This window comes from Symphalangus syndactylus, chromosome 19 (genome assembly GCF_028878055.3).
Source record: "Symphalangus syndactylus isolate Jambi chromosome 19, NHGRI_mSymSyn1-v2.1_pri, whole genome shotgun sequence".
Classification (NCBI taxonomy): domain Eukaryota; kingdom Metazoa; phylum Chordata; class Mammalia; order Primates; family Hylobatidae; genus Symphalangus; species Symphalangus syndactylus.
In genome coordinates, this window is record NC_072434.2 from 61,499,199 (window position 1) to 61,517,722 (window position 18,524).

The 18,524-nt window shown below is 35.9% G+C and overlaps 1 protein-coding gene across 1 annotated transcript in view; it reads right to left on the bottom strand.

Annotated features, from left to right (window-relative positions):
* USH2A (usherin) overlaps nucleotides 1-14,464 on the bottom strand; it is an 801,829-nt gene extending 787,365 nt beyond the window's left edge. The window contains exons 1-3 of the mRNA XM_055233796.2: nucleotides 14,228-14,464; nucleotides 12,877-13,565; nucleotides 9,556-9,721 (exon numbers count right to left, since the gene is read on the bottom strand). Of these exons, the coding sequence (XP_055089771.1) occupies nucleotides 9,556-9,721; nucleotides 12,877-13,361 (651 nt within the window). The 5' untranslated portion in view covers nucleotides 13,362-13,565; nucleotides 14,228-14,464. The remainder of the gene's footprint in view (nucleotides 1-9,555; nucleotides 9,722-12,876; nucleotides 13,566-14,227) is intronic.
* Between the last annotated feature and the right edge of the window lie 4,060 nt (nucleotides 14,465-18,524).

Genomic DNA, 18,524 nt, shown 5'->3' on the forward strand with positions numbered 1-18,524 from the left:
TCTGAAATTTTCCATTTGATATTTTCAGACTGTGGTTGACTGTGGGTAACAAACAACAGAAAGCAAAACCAACGATAACGGAGTACTACTGTATACTAATGGCTACACAGTTTAATAACAGGTACTAAATAGATTTGATTAGAAGAAGTGAAACAATCGCCACAAAAAGAATAAAATACCAGGAATACAGTTAACCAGGGAGGGGAAAGATCTGTACAATGAGAACTGTAAAGCACTGCTCAAATAAATCAGAGACGACAAAAACAAATATCATTGGTTTGTGTGACATTCCACGCTCATGGATAGGAAGGACGAGTATCATTAAAATGGCCATACTGTCCAAAGCAATTTATAGATTCAATGCTATTTCTATCAAACAAACAATGACATACTTTGAATAACTAGAAAAAAACTATTTTAAAATTCATATAAAACCAAAAATGAGCCCAAATAGACAGTCCTACACAAAAAGAACAAAGCTGGAGGCATCGCATTACTTGACTGCAAACTATACTACAGGGCTACAGTAACCAAAACAGCATGAATCTAGTACAAAAACAGACACACAGACCAAAGAAAAAGAATAGAGGGCCCAGAAATAAGACACCACACCTACCACCATCTGATCTTTGAGAAAGCTGACAAAAACAAGCAATGGGGAAAGGACTCTCTGCTCAACAAATGTTGGGATAACTGGCTAGCCATATGCAGAAGATTGAAACTGGACCCCTTCCTTACACCATATATAAAAATCAACTCAAGTTGGAATAAAGACTTAAACATAAAACCCAAAACTAAAAGCCTGAAAGACAATCTAGGCAATAGCACTCTGGACATAGGAAATAGGAACAGGCAAAGATTTCATGACAGAGATGCCAAAAGCAATTTCAAATGAGATCAAATTAAACTAAAGAGCTTCCACACAGCAAAACAAACTATCAACAGAGTGAACAGATAACCTATAGAATGAGAGAAAAGTTTTGCAAACTATACATCTGGCGAAGGTCTGATAGCTGGCCTCTATAACAAACTTCAACAAATCTACAAGAAAAAACAAACAACCCTATTAAAAAGTGGGCAAAGGACATAAACAGACCCTTTTCAAAAGAAGACATACATGTGGCCAACAAGCATATGATCACTAATCATTGGAGAAATGTCAATCAAAACCACAAAGAAAGATACCATCTCACATCAGTCAGAATGTCTGTTATTAAAAAGTCAAGAAACAACAGTGCTAGTGAGGTTGCAGAGAAAAAGGAATGCTTAATACACTGATGTTGGGAGTGTAAATTACTTCAACCATTATGGAAAACAGTGTGACATTTCCTCAAAGACCAAAAAAACAGAACTACCATTATACCCAGCAATTCCATTCCTGGGTATACACCCAAAGGAATCTGAGTCATTCTATCATAAAGACGCGTGCACACATATGTTCGTTGCAGCACTGTTCACAATAGCAAAGATATGGAACCAACCTAAATGCTCATCAATGGTAGACTGATATTTTCTTTGTTACACCCTTTTTAAATCCATCGGGGCAGGAAGAAAGAAAGAAATAATGCCTGTGCCCCACCTAGACCAATGAAGACATAAAGGGATATGGGCATCAGAGTATTTTTTAAAGTTTCTCAATAATGCTAATAATTTCTATAGTTGAGAATTATTATCCTAAACTGGAATCTAATTCATATATGCTCCATATCCAAAATCTGATTCTCTTCCAGTATTTCTATTTGAGAAAAAGAAATCACTATACCTCCAATTATATAAGCCAGAAAGCTGGGATTCATCAACTCCCTTTCCCTCAAATTACACATTCCTTCATCAACAAGCCCTTTAATTTAATTCTTAAACTCCTCTCAAAGCTGACCACTCATTTGCATATTCACTATTGTCTTCATGCTGTAAGTAAGTAACACTTACATCTGACTTGGTCCATGAAAATACCTAACAACCCTTCACACTTGTCTTCAAGCAAACTATTCTCCCTCACTGCAGCCAAAGTGGTCTTTAGGAAAAGATAATCTGTGCATGTCATACGTTTTCCTTCCTTACCCTCATCCCTCATCTCCTGTCCTTCACATAAAATATTTCAATAGAGTCCCATTTAAAAAAAAATCTTAATATATCCAGTGATTCTCTTTAACACATAGCCTCTTCCTACTGTTCTGTCCTCATTTCACACCATGTCCCACTTTGCCAGCGACACTCTAACCACATTGGTTTTTTAGTCTGTGTAACATATTTCTTTTTATGCAAGGACATTTACACTATTTGCTATGCATTTATGGAATGTTCTTATCAATTATCTTTGCCCAGTTGGATCCTACGCATTCTTTTGAATAAATCTTACTATCAGTTGAACTGCGTCCCATCCAAAGTCATACTGAAGCCCTAACCCTATGTGCGTGTGATTCTGACCTTATTTGGGTAGTGTATTTTTGGATGTAATTGAGTTAAGATGAGTCCTACTGAATTAGGAAGAATCCTAATCCAGTACGACTGATGTCCGTATAAGAAGAGAAGACACACACGATCAGAGGAGAGGACCGTATGATAACGGAGGCAGAGGCTGGAGTGATGTAGCTACAAGCTAAGGAGCATCAAGGATTGCTGCCAGCTCTGTTTCTCATGCGGTAGGTGGTGGCTACACTGGGCACTCCTCTTTCCCTTTCTGGGTTCCTGGCCTTGCTGTGGGTAGACAAACCCCAGGAGGTAGCACAGTTACATACTCTGGTATCTGTGCAAACACCAGATGCTGGAAGAGGCAAGGAAGGATTCTAGAGGTTTCAGAAAGAGCATGGCCCTTCTAACACCTTGATTTCAGCCTTCTGGCCTCCAGAACTCTTCAACAATGAATTAACTATTGTGTTAAGCCGCCAGTTTGTGATAATTTTTTAGTACAGGCCTAGAAAACTAATATACATATTCAATAACATTTACTCAAGGAAGCCTTTCTTGACTTCAGTGGTTTGACCGAATCATTCTTCATATGATCATGTAGCACTTACCACAATTATAATTTTGCTTTTATTGGCATAATTATTTGATTGCTTATCCTCTGAATAGACTGTAAGCTCCATCACAGCAGGAAGTTATAGGCTATAAAGTGTTTTAGCAGACATTATTTTCTTTACATGTTCAAATTTATGGTGTAAGCTAAATAGTTCGTTTGTTTCCAATTTGTAATGGGTATCCTAACATTTTGAGGAGTTACATAGTTTTCCCAGGGTTGCACAATTTTTTATTAAAAGGACAAGAATTAAAGCCTTACCTTCTGCTTAAATATGGCATTTTAAAATCACAAGCAAAAAACGTACAGAGAATAATTACTTTTTTACTCGGATGGTTTTACCTCTTCCATAATAAAGTAGCAAGTGCTTCCTTCTTTATATTTTATTGTAATAAGGGTTGATTCTATACAGAATGGGTCAGGTGATCAGGCTGGCTTAAGGGAAATATTCTTTCTTTAAGCCATTGTAGTCTATCACAAATGCCATAAAACATGCAAATATTGAGCAGAACTTTATACAAAATTACATTCTATTGTACATTTAAACTGCTTATATCAATGAGCGGTATAGTTACAAAATATATTGACTTTAATTATTTGTATAAATCATGTAAATATCTGAAGCATTGCAAATATTTATATTACAAATATGTGCAAATATGTATAAATATACAAAATTACATTTACATTATAAATATATGTTTTCAGTTCTTTTGGGTTTCTGTGCCATTTCTTTTTTTTGGTTTGGAGAATTTTGAAAACTATTATTTAGATCTGCTCAGTGACCCATGTACATGGCAAGTTATTATTTTTAGTTTAAGGTCAGAGAAACTTGAGACTATAAATGTAGGCAGGTAGTTTAAATTTCCTAAGGCTAATTTTTTAAAATCTCTGTAATGGAGATATTATAAGTCAATGGCATAGAACTATTATTACACTATATTAAAGATGTTACAAGTATGTCACTATTTCATTGTATAACTGCAAGTATGTAACGTGTTTAATATAGTGCACATAAATCAGTGATTAATAGCAGCTATGAAAATTTGTAACTGATTCTTCTGAAAAACTTCATTTTATTATATTGATCTTAATTTATTTTGAATAACCCAAAACTATTCAACTAACTTGAGCTGTTAACCCAGCTAGCTAGATATAAACAGAAGGCTTTGAACAAAGAAACATTTAGCACACATATGCATGGATACTTACACACACATACACACACACACACACAGAGTCAGAGCTAAATGCAATGATATATTAAAGAAATAATATGGATTGAGATTCTCTTAGAGTGGGAGTGGGGCTGGGACAGTATTTCTATGACAATTCTATGCCGTAGAGCTTACTGAACTGAATGAGGAGGCTTCCATAAGGTGACATGGATGTTTTATGTTCCCTCAATCAATAGGAACATGGAAACACCTTTATAAAGTGTGCACATGGGCATACAGTTCAGAGATTAATTGAGAGACTTGGTTTATCTATTCTAACAAATGTTAGTTAAATTGCATTTTCTTTTCCTCCAGAACTATCAATAGTTTTTCTTTCTTAGATTGAATACATAAATCAAAAAAGCATACTTCATGAACTAGGATTATGAAACTCCTATCCTTCATCTATTGATTCCTAAAACTTTATTTACCCATGCATTTCTTTTCTTCATTGTATCATATTAGAACTGCTCTTTTTCACACTATTGTAGCTAGAGTCATGTATGGCTCTTGAATTGTCAATGTATCAAGGACCCCTCAAAATAGCATAGAAAATGTGAACAAGCCCAATGCTAAATCATTTCTTGGTTCCACAGCTGTAGTATTTCATCGGCTTCAAATTGTAGTAATTGTTTTACTGCAATTCTGCATAATTACTAGAAGGATGACTATACTGATGATTCTTTGATGCTAATTGCACTATAAAATGTGTGGAACTGCTTAAGGCAAAATATATTGTCAAAGAAAACCCTAAAGTTTTACTTTTAAATGAAATGCCACTAAACACATATACTTATTTCCAAATTGTTTTACCTACCAATCCATAACAAAATGCTAAAGTAAATTTTTTTACATATTTCAAAACTTTTATAAGAGTAACCAAAGGAAATCTTATAACTACAGCATGTGCTGATTTAATATAAAAACTAAGCTTTAAAAATTTTGCTAATATGATCAGTGTTCCCTATATGATAATAAAAAGTATGAATTGATTTTTTCTAGTTTTAGTATAAAAAATGACATAATGAATTTTAGCTTGATATAATTTGAAATAGCCAATATATTAAACCCCAAAGTAAAATTTCAATTGGCAATCCTGTCAGATTCAACACCATAAATGAATATTAATTTAAACACTAATCATTTTCCAACAGGTTGATGCTTTAAAATGCTAGTTTTGGAATAAAAGCTGTGAGATTCATTACCATAGGAATACTGAGCATTTTGTTTGTTTGTTTGTTCGTTTGTTTGTTTAGGAAATTCGATTTTCAATTTTGGTATGTCTGGATTTCCTGACATCTTTTCCCCCAGAGATTTAATTATTTAAAATCATTTTTTTCTGATTTGGGTAAATTAGAATTCTGATTTTACTGATGGGAAGCTGATACAAGTGAACTGTCTGAGATAAAGCATAAGTTGAGATCTGCTAATTAATTTTATGCCACCAGGTATAAGCTAACCAGTAAAAAACCACTATAAGCTACGAAGTAAAATTCTGGTTTCTGGGCCATTCCATGAATAGAGTTGTATGTTTTATTTTTTCACATGCACAGAAACACACACACTATATAAATTCATCAATCTGTGGCCATTTGGAAGATGGGTGAAAATACACATATACATAAAGTGCAGGTTTGTAGTTTGAAACTTGACTAAACAAGATTATTAATCATTTGTTCCGTCTTATGCCTAGCATGATAAAAGTCCCTAATCCCCAAATTAAATGGAGTTTAGATGCATTATATAATCATGTAACAGTAAGTTACATTTTATACTAAAATATTTTTTCTGCAAATGTTCTTGCAGTTATACAATGGAATAGTAATCTACATTTCTCTATATTTTGTTCATAAAATCTAGCAAAAAAAAAATGTTTTTATGTAAATGCCAGGCAGCATGGGAGAAGAGAAAAAAAGCACAAGACTGATCATTGGTTAATGGGGCTGGCTCTGTCACTTACTATCTAAATAACCCTACACAACTCAACAGCTTGCCATACTTTAATGACTTGTGCTACACTCCACACTCCACTTACTTTTTAATGAAGAATTCAAAAGGCCCTCACTTTGTTCATCTAGTTCAATCTTCTTATGTAAATGGGAAAACTGAGTCAAATGACTCAGTTTGAGACGTCGAGGCGGGCAGGGTATAGGTGTGAGCCACTGTGCCCAGCTTCCATTACTTCTTATAACAACGTTTAAGCAATTAGTACATTCCTTATTAAACAACTATCATATGGATTCCTATAAATTTTATTCTTAAGACTACAGAGTAGCATAACCTAAATCAGATTTCCCAACTCCTAATCTCCTGTCCTTCCTGTTACTTTTTTTTTTTTTTTTTTTTCTTTTGAGACAGGATCTTGCTCTTTTGCCCAGGCTGGAATGCAGTGGCATGATCGTGGGTCACTGAAGCCTTGACTTCCAGGCTTAGGTGATCTTTCCACTTTAGCCCCAACCTCCTGAGTAGCTGGGTCTACAGATACGCACCATCACCCCTGGCTAATTTTTTTAGGGTGTTTTTTTGTAGAGATGAGGTTTTGCCATGTTGCCCAGGCTGGCCTTGAACTCCTGGTTCGCGCTATCCGTTCACTTCTACCTCCCAAAATGCTGGGATTACAGGCATGAACCACTGTGCCTGGCCTCCGTTATTTCTTATAACAACTGTTGAGTAATTAGTACATTCCTTTTTCAAAATCTAGGCTGGGCACTGTGGCTCACGCCTATAATCCCAACACTTTGGGAGGCCAAGGCAGGTGGATCACCTGAGGTCAGGAGTTCGAGACCAGCCTGGCCAACAATGGTGAAACCCCTTCTTTGCTAAAAATACAAAAAATTAGCCAGTGTAGTGGTAGGCACCTGTAATCTCAGCTACTTGGGAGGCTGAGGCAGGATAATCTCTTGAACTCAGGAGACGGAGGTTGCAGTGAGCCAAGATCATGCCATTGCACTCCAGCCTGGGCAACAAGGGAGAAACTCTGTCTCAAAAAAAAAATCTATAATATGGATTTTTATAAATTTCATAATACCTTAAACATATTCAGACTGTTGCCCAATATAAAGGAACCTTATATAGATCTCCATTTTAGAGTAAATAATTGCTCTTTAATTTTCATTTGAATGAATCCAGATTCCCATAATGCTGGGTACCCCTCAAATATTTAATAAGTGCTAGATGATTAAATGACAGATCTGAATGGTTTTCTAACATTTTGTAACGTCTAGTTCTGTAGTTTTAATATAAAATGCAGAATAGTTTAAAACTTATGCAAAAAAATAAATAAAAGAGTGTACAAATTGAAAAGGACAAGTTTTCTCTTGATAGTCAAACAGTTATGAAATAAAGCAGTCTCATTAAATCATAAGTACTTTAACCTTTTCTTGAAAGAAGAGAAAGATTTAAAGATTTATGAAGAAATTTTGCCTAAACTAGGAAATGACTCATATTTGACATGTATTGAAATGATAATGCTGATTTCAGTAGGCACTCTAAGAGCATTTTATTCCCAAGAGAGTAATTCAGTCATGGTTACCGCTCTGCATTTAGATTTTAAACTTTCTTTGTAAAGCTTTTAATGTACTACTGCCTGCCAAAACATGGCACAGTTTCACAGATAACACAAAATAAAGGCAAGTAAAGAGAATTTCTTTTGTCATTGTTGATACAAAAATATGCAACAAACATATCTATTTGGCATGTTCTGCAAAGAGGCATTGTTTTTAAAAGTTTCTATTTCTACGTTTTTAATATTAAAACCCAATTCTGTAGGACTGGTCAGTGGGCAGAATGGAGACTTCAAGACAATGGAAACTTCAAGACTAGGACAAATTGGTCTCCTATCTGTTAACTACTGAACACATGGAGAATAAGCATTGAGAATCTGAAATCTTCATGTCCTATGGACAAGGCTTGACTTCAGACATGACGTCCCCTTTGTGTATCATTTCAACCCTAGCTGTGTATGAAAACTCTGATCCCTGCCAATCACATTTGCTAAACTCATATCTTAGTATCTGAAAGCCAAAACAATTATCAAGACCCTCTGAGGATGCACACTCATTATCTGCTTCACGATTAAAAAAAGTGAGAAATCAGAGATAAATTTTATAAAATGAACAAGGGTGTAAATGTCCTCTACTTCAAATGAGGTTCACATGAGCCACTGGACAGATGCTCATATGAGAGCTCATACTGGAAACTGTGGTACACAGCACCCCAAGTTACATGATTTGGCTCTGTGCCCTCGCCCAAACCTCATGTCCAATTGTAATCCCCAGCGTTGGTGGTGGGGCCTGACGGGAGGTGATTGGAACATGGAGGCGTTTTCTCATCAGTACTTTAACATCATCCACCTAGGGCTAGTCTCCTGATAGAATTCTCATGATATCTGGTTGTTTAGAAGTGTGAAGTACCTCCCCTTCTCTCTCTTCCTCCCTATTCTGGCCACGTGAAGTGCTTGCTCAGCCTTTGTCTGCTGCCATGATTGTAAGTTTTCTAAGGTCTCCCCAGAAGCTGAGCAGATGCCAGAAGCATGCTTCCTGTATAGCCCACAGAACCATGAGCCAATTAAACCTCTTTTCTTCGTAATAAGTTACCCAGGCTCCGGTATTTTTTATAGCAGTGTGAGAATGGACTAATACACCTGGTTTGAAAGGCAGGTGTGGCTTTAACTGTATTGGGCCATTCCAGTGCCCTGAAAAAACAAAAGGATGAACTGTGCCTCTCTTCTGGAGACTATAAATACCAGACATGTCACAGCTCTCTCAGCCTTTAGCAGCTTCTAAGGCTCATACAAACTGTGGTTGACAACTAAAATAATAATATAACACCTTTTGAGTGCCTCAAGTGTAAAGTTCATTAGTTCTACGGTCACCATTTTAACGCAACAGACAAATTTTATTCACATCATCAGTTGCTATCTGAGAAAGACAGATGTAAAAATCAAGCTGGGGTATTAATACATCCATGACTAGTAAAATTAGTACCAGACATCAAATAAGCCCTTACACATTTTTAAACAAAATAGAATATATGAACCCAATAAAACAAAAATTTTCTGAGGATATTATAATTACAGATAGCATTGTCTTTAAGTTTCTGTGAGAGCTTTTACAGCAATTTTGGGGGAGGAAATGCTAGTATATCAAGAGATACATCATTAGGTAATTTAAATATTTTTCTTCTTTAGTTATCATTTATACACACCTGAAATCTAAAAGATACTGCTGCAGATTTTGTGAGTAGATGCCATTTAAAAGAGAGAAAGGAAGACAAATCCTTGTGTTTAACCAAATGTTAAATATTTTTTATTTTACTCACCTGCACACTAAGATGAATCCATTTCTTCACAAGAATTCTCCCCAGTGTCATTACTTTTATTGGAGGTTGCAAACCATTTACTGTGCGATAATAAAACATGGTCTCTTCCTCAGATATTGTAAGTTTGAACACAATCTGCCCATCTACTGTCTTTTCTATAACACACCTTAGGAAGCAACCAGAAAAGAGAGAAAAGGTCAGCATCCAACCAAAAAGACATGCTAAGGTATTGTGCAGTTACAGTGGTGTTAAAATGACCTCAAACTTTGCTCAAAATGGTGTACTATGAATAAGTGCCTGAATGTCATTATATTCAATGCAAGCTTTATTCCAATGAAGAAGCCCCTTTATTTCAATAAAAAATAGAATTCTTATTTACAATATATTCCCCAGAGCCTCAGCACCCTTCATTAGAGATTCATGATGGAAACTAAAGTGGTGGAATCATTCTGCAAAACTAACATTTAGGTTATTGGCTCATTAGTTCTCCTGCTATTTCTTTTAGAGGAAGTGGTGCAACACACTACAGGCCGCTTGAGTATTGAGTCATCAGTGCAAAAATTTTTTTTAATGTAAAGCAAATTTAGTGTCCACAGAAGGCTCTAAATTGGTAGCCCTGAAGTCAGAATCACTCTATTTAATTCCCACGGTGAAATGAAGAGTGCACAGCTACAGTCCCTACTCACCCCATCACCAACTGGCCCAAAGCCAAAGCCAGTGTCTGTAAGATGACTGGCTACCTCTCCATGACCATACAGTCCAACTGAGGCACTCAGATCATGTTAAATATCTGAGGTGAAAGGTCATTCAGCCTTCTAGAACACAGTGAAATAAGATTTTGTAAAAGTAGAAGAGTTTTCAGAAAACTGCCAGGTCTTGTGTCAGGGCAGTTATCAAATTATTTTAAGTGATCTCTATCCTTATTAGAGTGACACACCTTTCAGACCTTGAGTTCTCTTCTTCACCTGGTTACCTCCTACTTAGCTTTGGCATCTGAATGATTATGCTTGGTCCTGGCACCCTTCTTCCTGCTCAGGGTTGGTTGAGGGGTCTCACTTTGTGCTCACTTAACACACTGTGCTGCCTAGGTAATAGCACTCATCCATCTGTACCCTCCATTTGATCATTTAGATCATGAGTATTCGAAGGATACACACACACACACCTAGGATACAGTAGTCTCTCAAAAAATGATGAGTTTGTAATCAAATTTGGTAGGAAGTATCAGAGAGGCAAACGCATAAAATTGAGCCAATCAAGAATTACTGCTAAAGACGGTTTAAAGCTTTCCTTAAAGGGCATGTTTTTCACACATAATTTCTTCTCACTTGCATCTATTTTTTCCTGAGTTGGGAGGTAAGAATAAGATTGTAGAACACTAATAGTCTCTCATTTACTGTCACAATTTTACTGTATTTTGTATGTATATTTGGTGTAAAGTTATGAGTGCAAGTATATTTTTAATTTAGGCAAATAGATTTAGATGACAAAGGTTTTATATAAGTAGAAATAAAAGTCTTATATAAATTCTACTGCAAATTATATTTTTAACCCTTCAGTATTTGAATATTTCTAATTTACTGAAGTGAATTTGTTTTTATCCCTACCCATCAGGTCTTAACCTGAAAAGAGTTTGCCCCTATTCATTTTTCTTCCGTTTAAATCTACAAGTGAGAATTCGACCATTACTCAAGAATGTATTTACCAAATGCAGACTTATTTCCCCAAGCTTACTGAAAATGCATTTCTTAATATGTTATTGATTATCTTCCTTGCTATTTTGTTTGCTTGTAAACATACTAGCTTTGGTAGATAATAAATGTGAGAGGAAGGCAGGTAGCAAAATATTTAGGAACTGGATTTATTCTGCTCCTGAATAAATAATAATTGGATAATCCATGTTTTGTTTGTTTTACTTATCTAGTGCAAACACCCCGAAATTCCCCCAATTCCCAAAGGTATTTTAATTTTGAAAATGGAAACGACCTTGATACAAGGAACTCTCAAAACCATTAACCATATTCTTCCAACCCTGTAAATACTTCTCTGTCTTATTTATACAAAATGATGTCAATAGAAGATGAATTTGGTACAGATATGTCCCTACAAGCTCAGAAGGATATTTTATCTTAGCCTATTTGTCAAAAGACAATGTTTTAAGACTCTTCAGATACTAATTATACAGAGTGAGTAGTTTGGATTTACTAGAATTTCAAACAGTAAGAAAACAAGGTTTTCTTTGAGGAGAGATGTAGAAATGGGAATGGTTTGTGATTAATTTTGTGATTAATCCAAATTTAAAACAAAAATGAAGACATGCCAACTTTCACTTGGCAAATTGAAACTAAACACCAAAGACATTTAAGTCCTATTTGCTTATGAGATTGTAATACTTTTCTGGTTTGTTTCACAAGTTTTCAGATATCCAGCCAACGCTGTCATACACAGAAAATGTCACAAGAGAAAGGGCCAAAAGCCCTCTAGGAAGACAAAAGATAAGCAAAAATTCCTCAAAACTGTCCTATATATTAAAATCTCCAAGATGGTGATAAATATTTAGGAGAAACTCATTAGATCTCAGCTTGAGAAAAGATTACAGAATGAAAAACTTGTGATTAAAGAACAAAAAATGGCAGTAATAAGACCCAGACTCGTTGAAGGCATTTCTCTGGGATGAACAGCATGAAAGCTTTTGAGAATCTCTCATATTACCTACATATTTCCTAACTAATTGGAAAATGAAAATACCACAAGATAAAGACTAAAAGCTATATCTTTTTAGAGAAGGAGGGTTTTTTATGTATTCAATTTATATTACTGAACATCTTCCATGAGTCAAACAAACAGCTCTTCTTGAGGAAACGAGGATGAAGAAAACAGTCCCAAGGCCTGAGAGAACTATCTGCCTAATGTAAATGTTACACCCTAGTAAGGAAATGTTGATTATATAAACCCAGATCAAGACTTTGAAAATATTAATTATTTGTATCATGAGTTTCCATGCCTTAAAACTCACTCTGAGTCTGCTTTAGGCTTTGAAGGCTAAGACCAAAGGTCGAGCTAAGCTATAGAAAATAAATGATTCTGCATAAACACATTTGCCTTCAACAAACTATTTTAACACATTTTTTTTTCATGGTCCACTTCATCCATACAAGAGAAAAAAATTTAAATTGGGGAAACAACTAGAAGAGTTAGTCTTCAATAGCATGAATTCTATATTGTTAGCCTTCACTTCCGGTTTGGAATTCAGGCTGCAATGATCTTCACTACTACGGGTTTTTGGGACCTACGAAAGATTATACCCACACTACTACTTACATTACACCTTGTTGCTCAGGTTTCAGCCATACAGCTAAGGTAAATGATGCCATCAGCCTTGGAGAAGGAGGAGAAGAAAAGCAGTTCTTGTGATTTCCAAAAATAAAACTTGTAGAATTGCTATGGGAGTTAGGATGCAGATCATTCTTGTCTGGTGTGATGCAGCCACTGAGGCCTGCTGAGAAAAGGGCAGTATAGGTAGGGTGTGAAGATCTGTATGGGCAATCCTGAATGCAAAACCGCTGGGTACAGAATTGAATACTTTCAGCAGCAGCAGAGCTATGACAAAAAGTGCTTCGGTCTGGGAGTCCACATACTGCTTGGGTTGGCACGATGGAAACATTCTTGAAAGCTCCCACATTCTCCAGCCTTGGGAAAAGACCTCGTGACTCAGCCAAGGATATTGAAGCAAAATAGACAAAGATCAACATTTCAATGACCTGAAACAAGAAGCCAGAGCCCAATGAAAGAACCAGGCAATTCATGTTTACAAAAAAGCATTCTCCTCCTGATAAAGCATTTCTAAATAAATAATCAGGCCCGCGCCACTTGCCAGCAATACTTTAAAGCAGGGTACTTTAAGTGATGTTGCGATACTCCATTTTCTGGAAACTGCAGACACGTTCTCAGAGTAAGGTAATACCAACGATGTTCTTAGCAATGGCGAAGACATGAGTAGCAGCTGGTATCTGGGAATCAAAAACATAGAGCGTCAAGGGAAAGCTGCCGCATCTTTAAAACTGAAGCTCATCCCAGGCATGAGGACTTTGAGCTCCTAGAAGCAACACTACTGAACTTCTCAAAAAACATTTTGAAGCACAGTGCTCAGAGTAAAATACTCATTCTTTTGGTAAATCTCTTGATTTCTTTGGGCAAATCAAGCACTTTATAAGTCCACAGGACAACCAGTAATGTTTATAACCAGTTATACATATATATATATGTGTGTATGTGTGTTATATAATTCTTAATAATATATTACACATACAATAATTTTATGTTGCTACTTCACCCCAGGGAATTAGCAATAGCATTACCAGCTCTACTTAACAAGGAAAAGAATCTTGTAGATTTTCTTTACACATGCACTGTACATTGTAACACAGAGCTAACTTGCAGATGCCCAAAATAAAGCTGGCAAAGCACTTTGGGCCTTTCCCCTTATCCCAGCATGTGCAGCAACTTTAAGCTGAGAGTAAAGCTGATTAGAAACCCAACACCATCTGTCTGTCCTATGCTTTAATATTTAGCAAAATGTTTGTGTGTTTCCTCATATGACTATGAATTTGTAGATTACACATGGATCCCTAATACTGTGCAAGTAATTGTATTGATAAATAAGCTGAGTTACCATTTCTTTATTGCATTTCAACCAGTCCCCTCAGTGTGACAAATGGCTCTTCAACAGGACCGCTGTCCCTCGTTGCCTGGCAACACTGCTGTAACCCCTGGTTACTCTTAGCAAATAGGCTGTAGCAGCAGGAATGCTGGAAGGAAGACTTGGGTGCCGAGGTAAAGTATTCTGCACAGCAAACACTTGGTTACCTGAAACTCAGAGCGTAGTCTTCTTGGTGGCCCTCTTGGAACTGAGCTGCCCAAGCTTTCCGCTGGTACCTCAAGCAGTGGGAGGGACCTGGATGGGACCATGCATACATAATTTTAAAGTAGCAGTACACCTTATCCTATTATCCCCCCTCTTGCCCCTCCTCTTTCTTGCTCTCATGAACCTCAATCCATTTAATTCCTTAATCAAAATGATCTACCACTATTAAACACCACACAAGGAATAATTTCCAGTGCTCTTTCTTTTTGGGGGAGAAGAGGATACAAAATGGAATTCTAAACTTTTATATATTGATGCTCCCAAAGCTTGGCCCATTGATAGAAGTTTCTGTTGACTATTCAGTTGTTGCTGTACCTTTCACCCAGGATACCCTCTCCATAATACATGTTTCTTTACATTATGAGTAGCATCTGATGTGATCTCTAAATGTTGGTTTCGGAAAATCAGTGACTTTAATTAAACTAAAGAAGCAATGGGATTGCTGACTTTTTGGCTGCTTAATTGGATAGAAACGTGTGTGTGTGTGTGTGTGTGTATGTGCACATTTGCCCTCAGTTCTATAGAGTTTCAATTACATCCAAAACTCTCTCTTCTCTGCCATCTGGGACATCTCATCCTAGATGAGAAATATTCTAAATCAGCTAATACTTCTAGCTTTCCCTTTGTGTTGTAAAAATGAAAAATTTGTTTGGGAAATAAACGGTCAATTGTGATTTTATTCTCTATAAGTTACCTTATTTATAGTAATGGTTAGAAATGAGAGAAATATTTCATGATGTTTCTTTTTAGTAAAGCAGCCAGAGAAAAAACAACATTGTTCTTTCTTGATTCCCTTTTATTTCTCTCCCAGAAGAGAGCTGGAAACCACAACCCATTTATATATCAATTTTATCAATTAGCATTAGTTGCTTCCAGAAGAAACCTTTCTCACCCTTTGTCAAAATACGCTATGACATTCTTACCAGAAAAATTTTTATTTAAAACAAATTTTAGGGCAGAGCACAATGGCTCACACTTGTGCCTCTTAGGGATTTGGGAGGCCAAGGTGGGAGGATTGCTTGAAGCCAGGAGTTCAAGACCATGATATGCAACATGGTGAAATCCCACATCTCCAAAAAAAAAAAAAAAAAAAAAAAAAAATTAAGCCAGGCATGGTGGCACCCAGCTACGTAGGATGCTGAGGTGGGAGGGTTGTTGAGCCCAGGATTTCAAGGCTGCAGTAAACTATTATAACACCAATGCACTTTAACCTGGATGACAGAGTGAGACCCTGTCTCTAAAAAAAAATTTTTTAAACCCAAATTTTAGTATATAGTCAGCTAATATGTAAGGGCTTCTCAGAACTTGGGAAACTGTCTTTGAAAATAGGCATTATAGAGCACAGTGAATTAGACAAATGGATTATTCAGACCTGCTAAAAAACATGAAGTCAACCTATTTTCAAACAAACAAGGTATTCAATGGCTGGCTTCTCTTTATATCTTGTGAATCCAAGACCTAATTTTAATTTTTTTCAAACTTTTATTTTAGGTTCAGGGGTACATTTGGAGGTTTGTTATATAGGTAAATTGTGTGTCATGGGGGTTAGATATACAGATTATTTCATCATCCAGGTTATAAGCACAGTACCCAATAGGTAGTTTTTCAATTCTCCACCTCCTCCCACCCTCCAGCCTCAAGTAGGTCCTAGAGTCTGTTGTTCCCTTCTATGTGTCCATGTCTAACTCTAATTTTTTACTGTAGCGCTTCAATTTATCTTTGTCATTCCTGGGATAAAAATTATTCTACCCGATAACAACTCCTGCTTTGTATAGTAGGAAATCATGACTCAAATGGATAATCTAAGATTAGCAACCCTACTCCACATTAAGAAACTCTGCCTATTATTTGCAAAGGCAAACAATGGATTGACATATCCCTCAACTTTTGAAATTCAGGACTATCAATCCTGAGGGTGCGTCTGATAAATGAATTAGACACTAAGAGTTCCATCACCCCTATAAGTGCCTGGGAAATAAGTACAGATTTTTTAAAAGGAAAGTAGATGTATATGGGGGGCACGTCTAGTTAAACATATGTAACCATGGGCTATTTCCTTTCTTGACATTTCTGTGGATTCACCAGGTAGTGCTGGTCTGCATAAGCTTGTCTGGGGCTGGACGGTCTGCTTCGTCCTCACTCATTTAGCAGTTGGTTTGACAGGCATTGGAGTCTACTCCAGGCTCATTCTGATAGCAGCAGAAAAATCTCCAGCAACATAAGGTGGGAGGCCCTGACGTGAAAGTATTTTCAAGCCTCTGCTTACATCACATTTGCTAATGTTCCATTGGCTGGAGCAAGTCGTGTGACCTAGCACAGATTCAAGGGTTTTGAAATCAACTCCACTTATCAAAGACTGAATGGCAAAGTCACACTGCAAAGGGGAACACAGCTAACAGGAACGGAAAGAATTTGTGAACATTTTGCAAGCTACTACAGAGTAACTAGCAACTTCTTTTTCTAGTTGTAAAAACACCAAGTCACATTGCATCAGGATTTCCTTGTTTTGAAAAAGTCAAGAAAATGATGTTTTAGTTAGACAACTATAAGCAAGTTCTGCTCATTAGTCTGGAAAAGCTTACTATAATAAGCCTATAATCAGCTTAGTTTTTCAAGTGCTTGAGGCTTAGCTCTATTAATGGAGAAGAAACAAGGGGTATCCCCTATTCCTGGATATTTTGGTACCCATGGATTTAATATTAAATTGACTAACTCTGGCATAACTGATCAATATAAAAAACAGTGGGTGTATAAGTAATATTAGATATAAAAATAGAGGCATAAACTACAGATACAATGTGATTACAAATATAACAAAATATTGTAGATAATTTTATGACAACTTGAATTCTTGAACAAATTAGACAAATTCCTAAAACAATTTCCAACCTAAGCTGATTCTAAGAAGAAAGAGTTGGAAATAACCCAAATGTCAATCAATCAATTATAGAATGCATGAATAAATTATAGTATATTCATACAATTCAATAATATAACACAATGAAAGAAAAATGAGCTACTGTTACAAGCAACAACATGGATAAATCTCACAGACATGGTGTGAGTGAAAGAAGCCAGACATATCAAGAACATGCTGTTTGATTCCATTTATATGAAGTTCAAACATAGACAAAGTTAATCTTTGGTGATAGAAATCAGAATAATACTCTCTTTAGGGCAGAGGATCAAATGGGAATGGGTTCAGGGAAGCCTGCAGGAGTGCCGGGAATAGTATTCCGTATCTTAATATGGGTTGCATTTACACAGGTGGTCACACTGAAAAAAATTCATCAAGTTATACACAAGATTTGTGCACTTGATCCCAATTATACTTCAAGAAAATAAATTATCATAAAAAAATATTAAACACAAATCATTTCATTCACTAAATAAGCAGTCTGCTGTTAAATTTCTTCCCTGAAAGAAAACAATGGGTCCAGATAGTGATGTAATTAGTTATACCAAACATTCTGGGAAAATGTAATTCCAATCTTTACCCTCTTATTAAAACAATAAGAGGGACTATTTCCCAATTGATATTGTTTTCTCTTTCTCACAACTTATTTGATGAGGCTAATATAATATTGATATTTAGGAAAGACAGGAATATATGAGAAGGAAAAATTACTGGCCAATGGCGTTCATATATATAAACACAAAAAAATTTCTAAATGAAACATAGACAAGCTGAATCAAGGAATGTATACAAAGATTAAGTCTCCTGACCAAGTTTGGTTTGATTTGCAAAACTGACTTGAATTAGAAAATATATAACTATAATTGACCATAAAATATCTTAAAGGGAGAAATTCATATGATTTATTTAGGACCAAAATCCTGACTAAAGGATTTATTTATTTAGGCCCAAAATATGGAATGAACTGAAAACAGAAAGAAGTTTCTGTAACTTAACATAGGTCATTTGCAAGAAAACAACTAACATCATGAAAAATAAAAACCTTCTTTATAATAATTAGCATTTTTGTTAAAATCAGGAGTAGAACAAAGCCACCACTACCACTGCTTCTATTTAACATTTCGATTG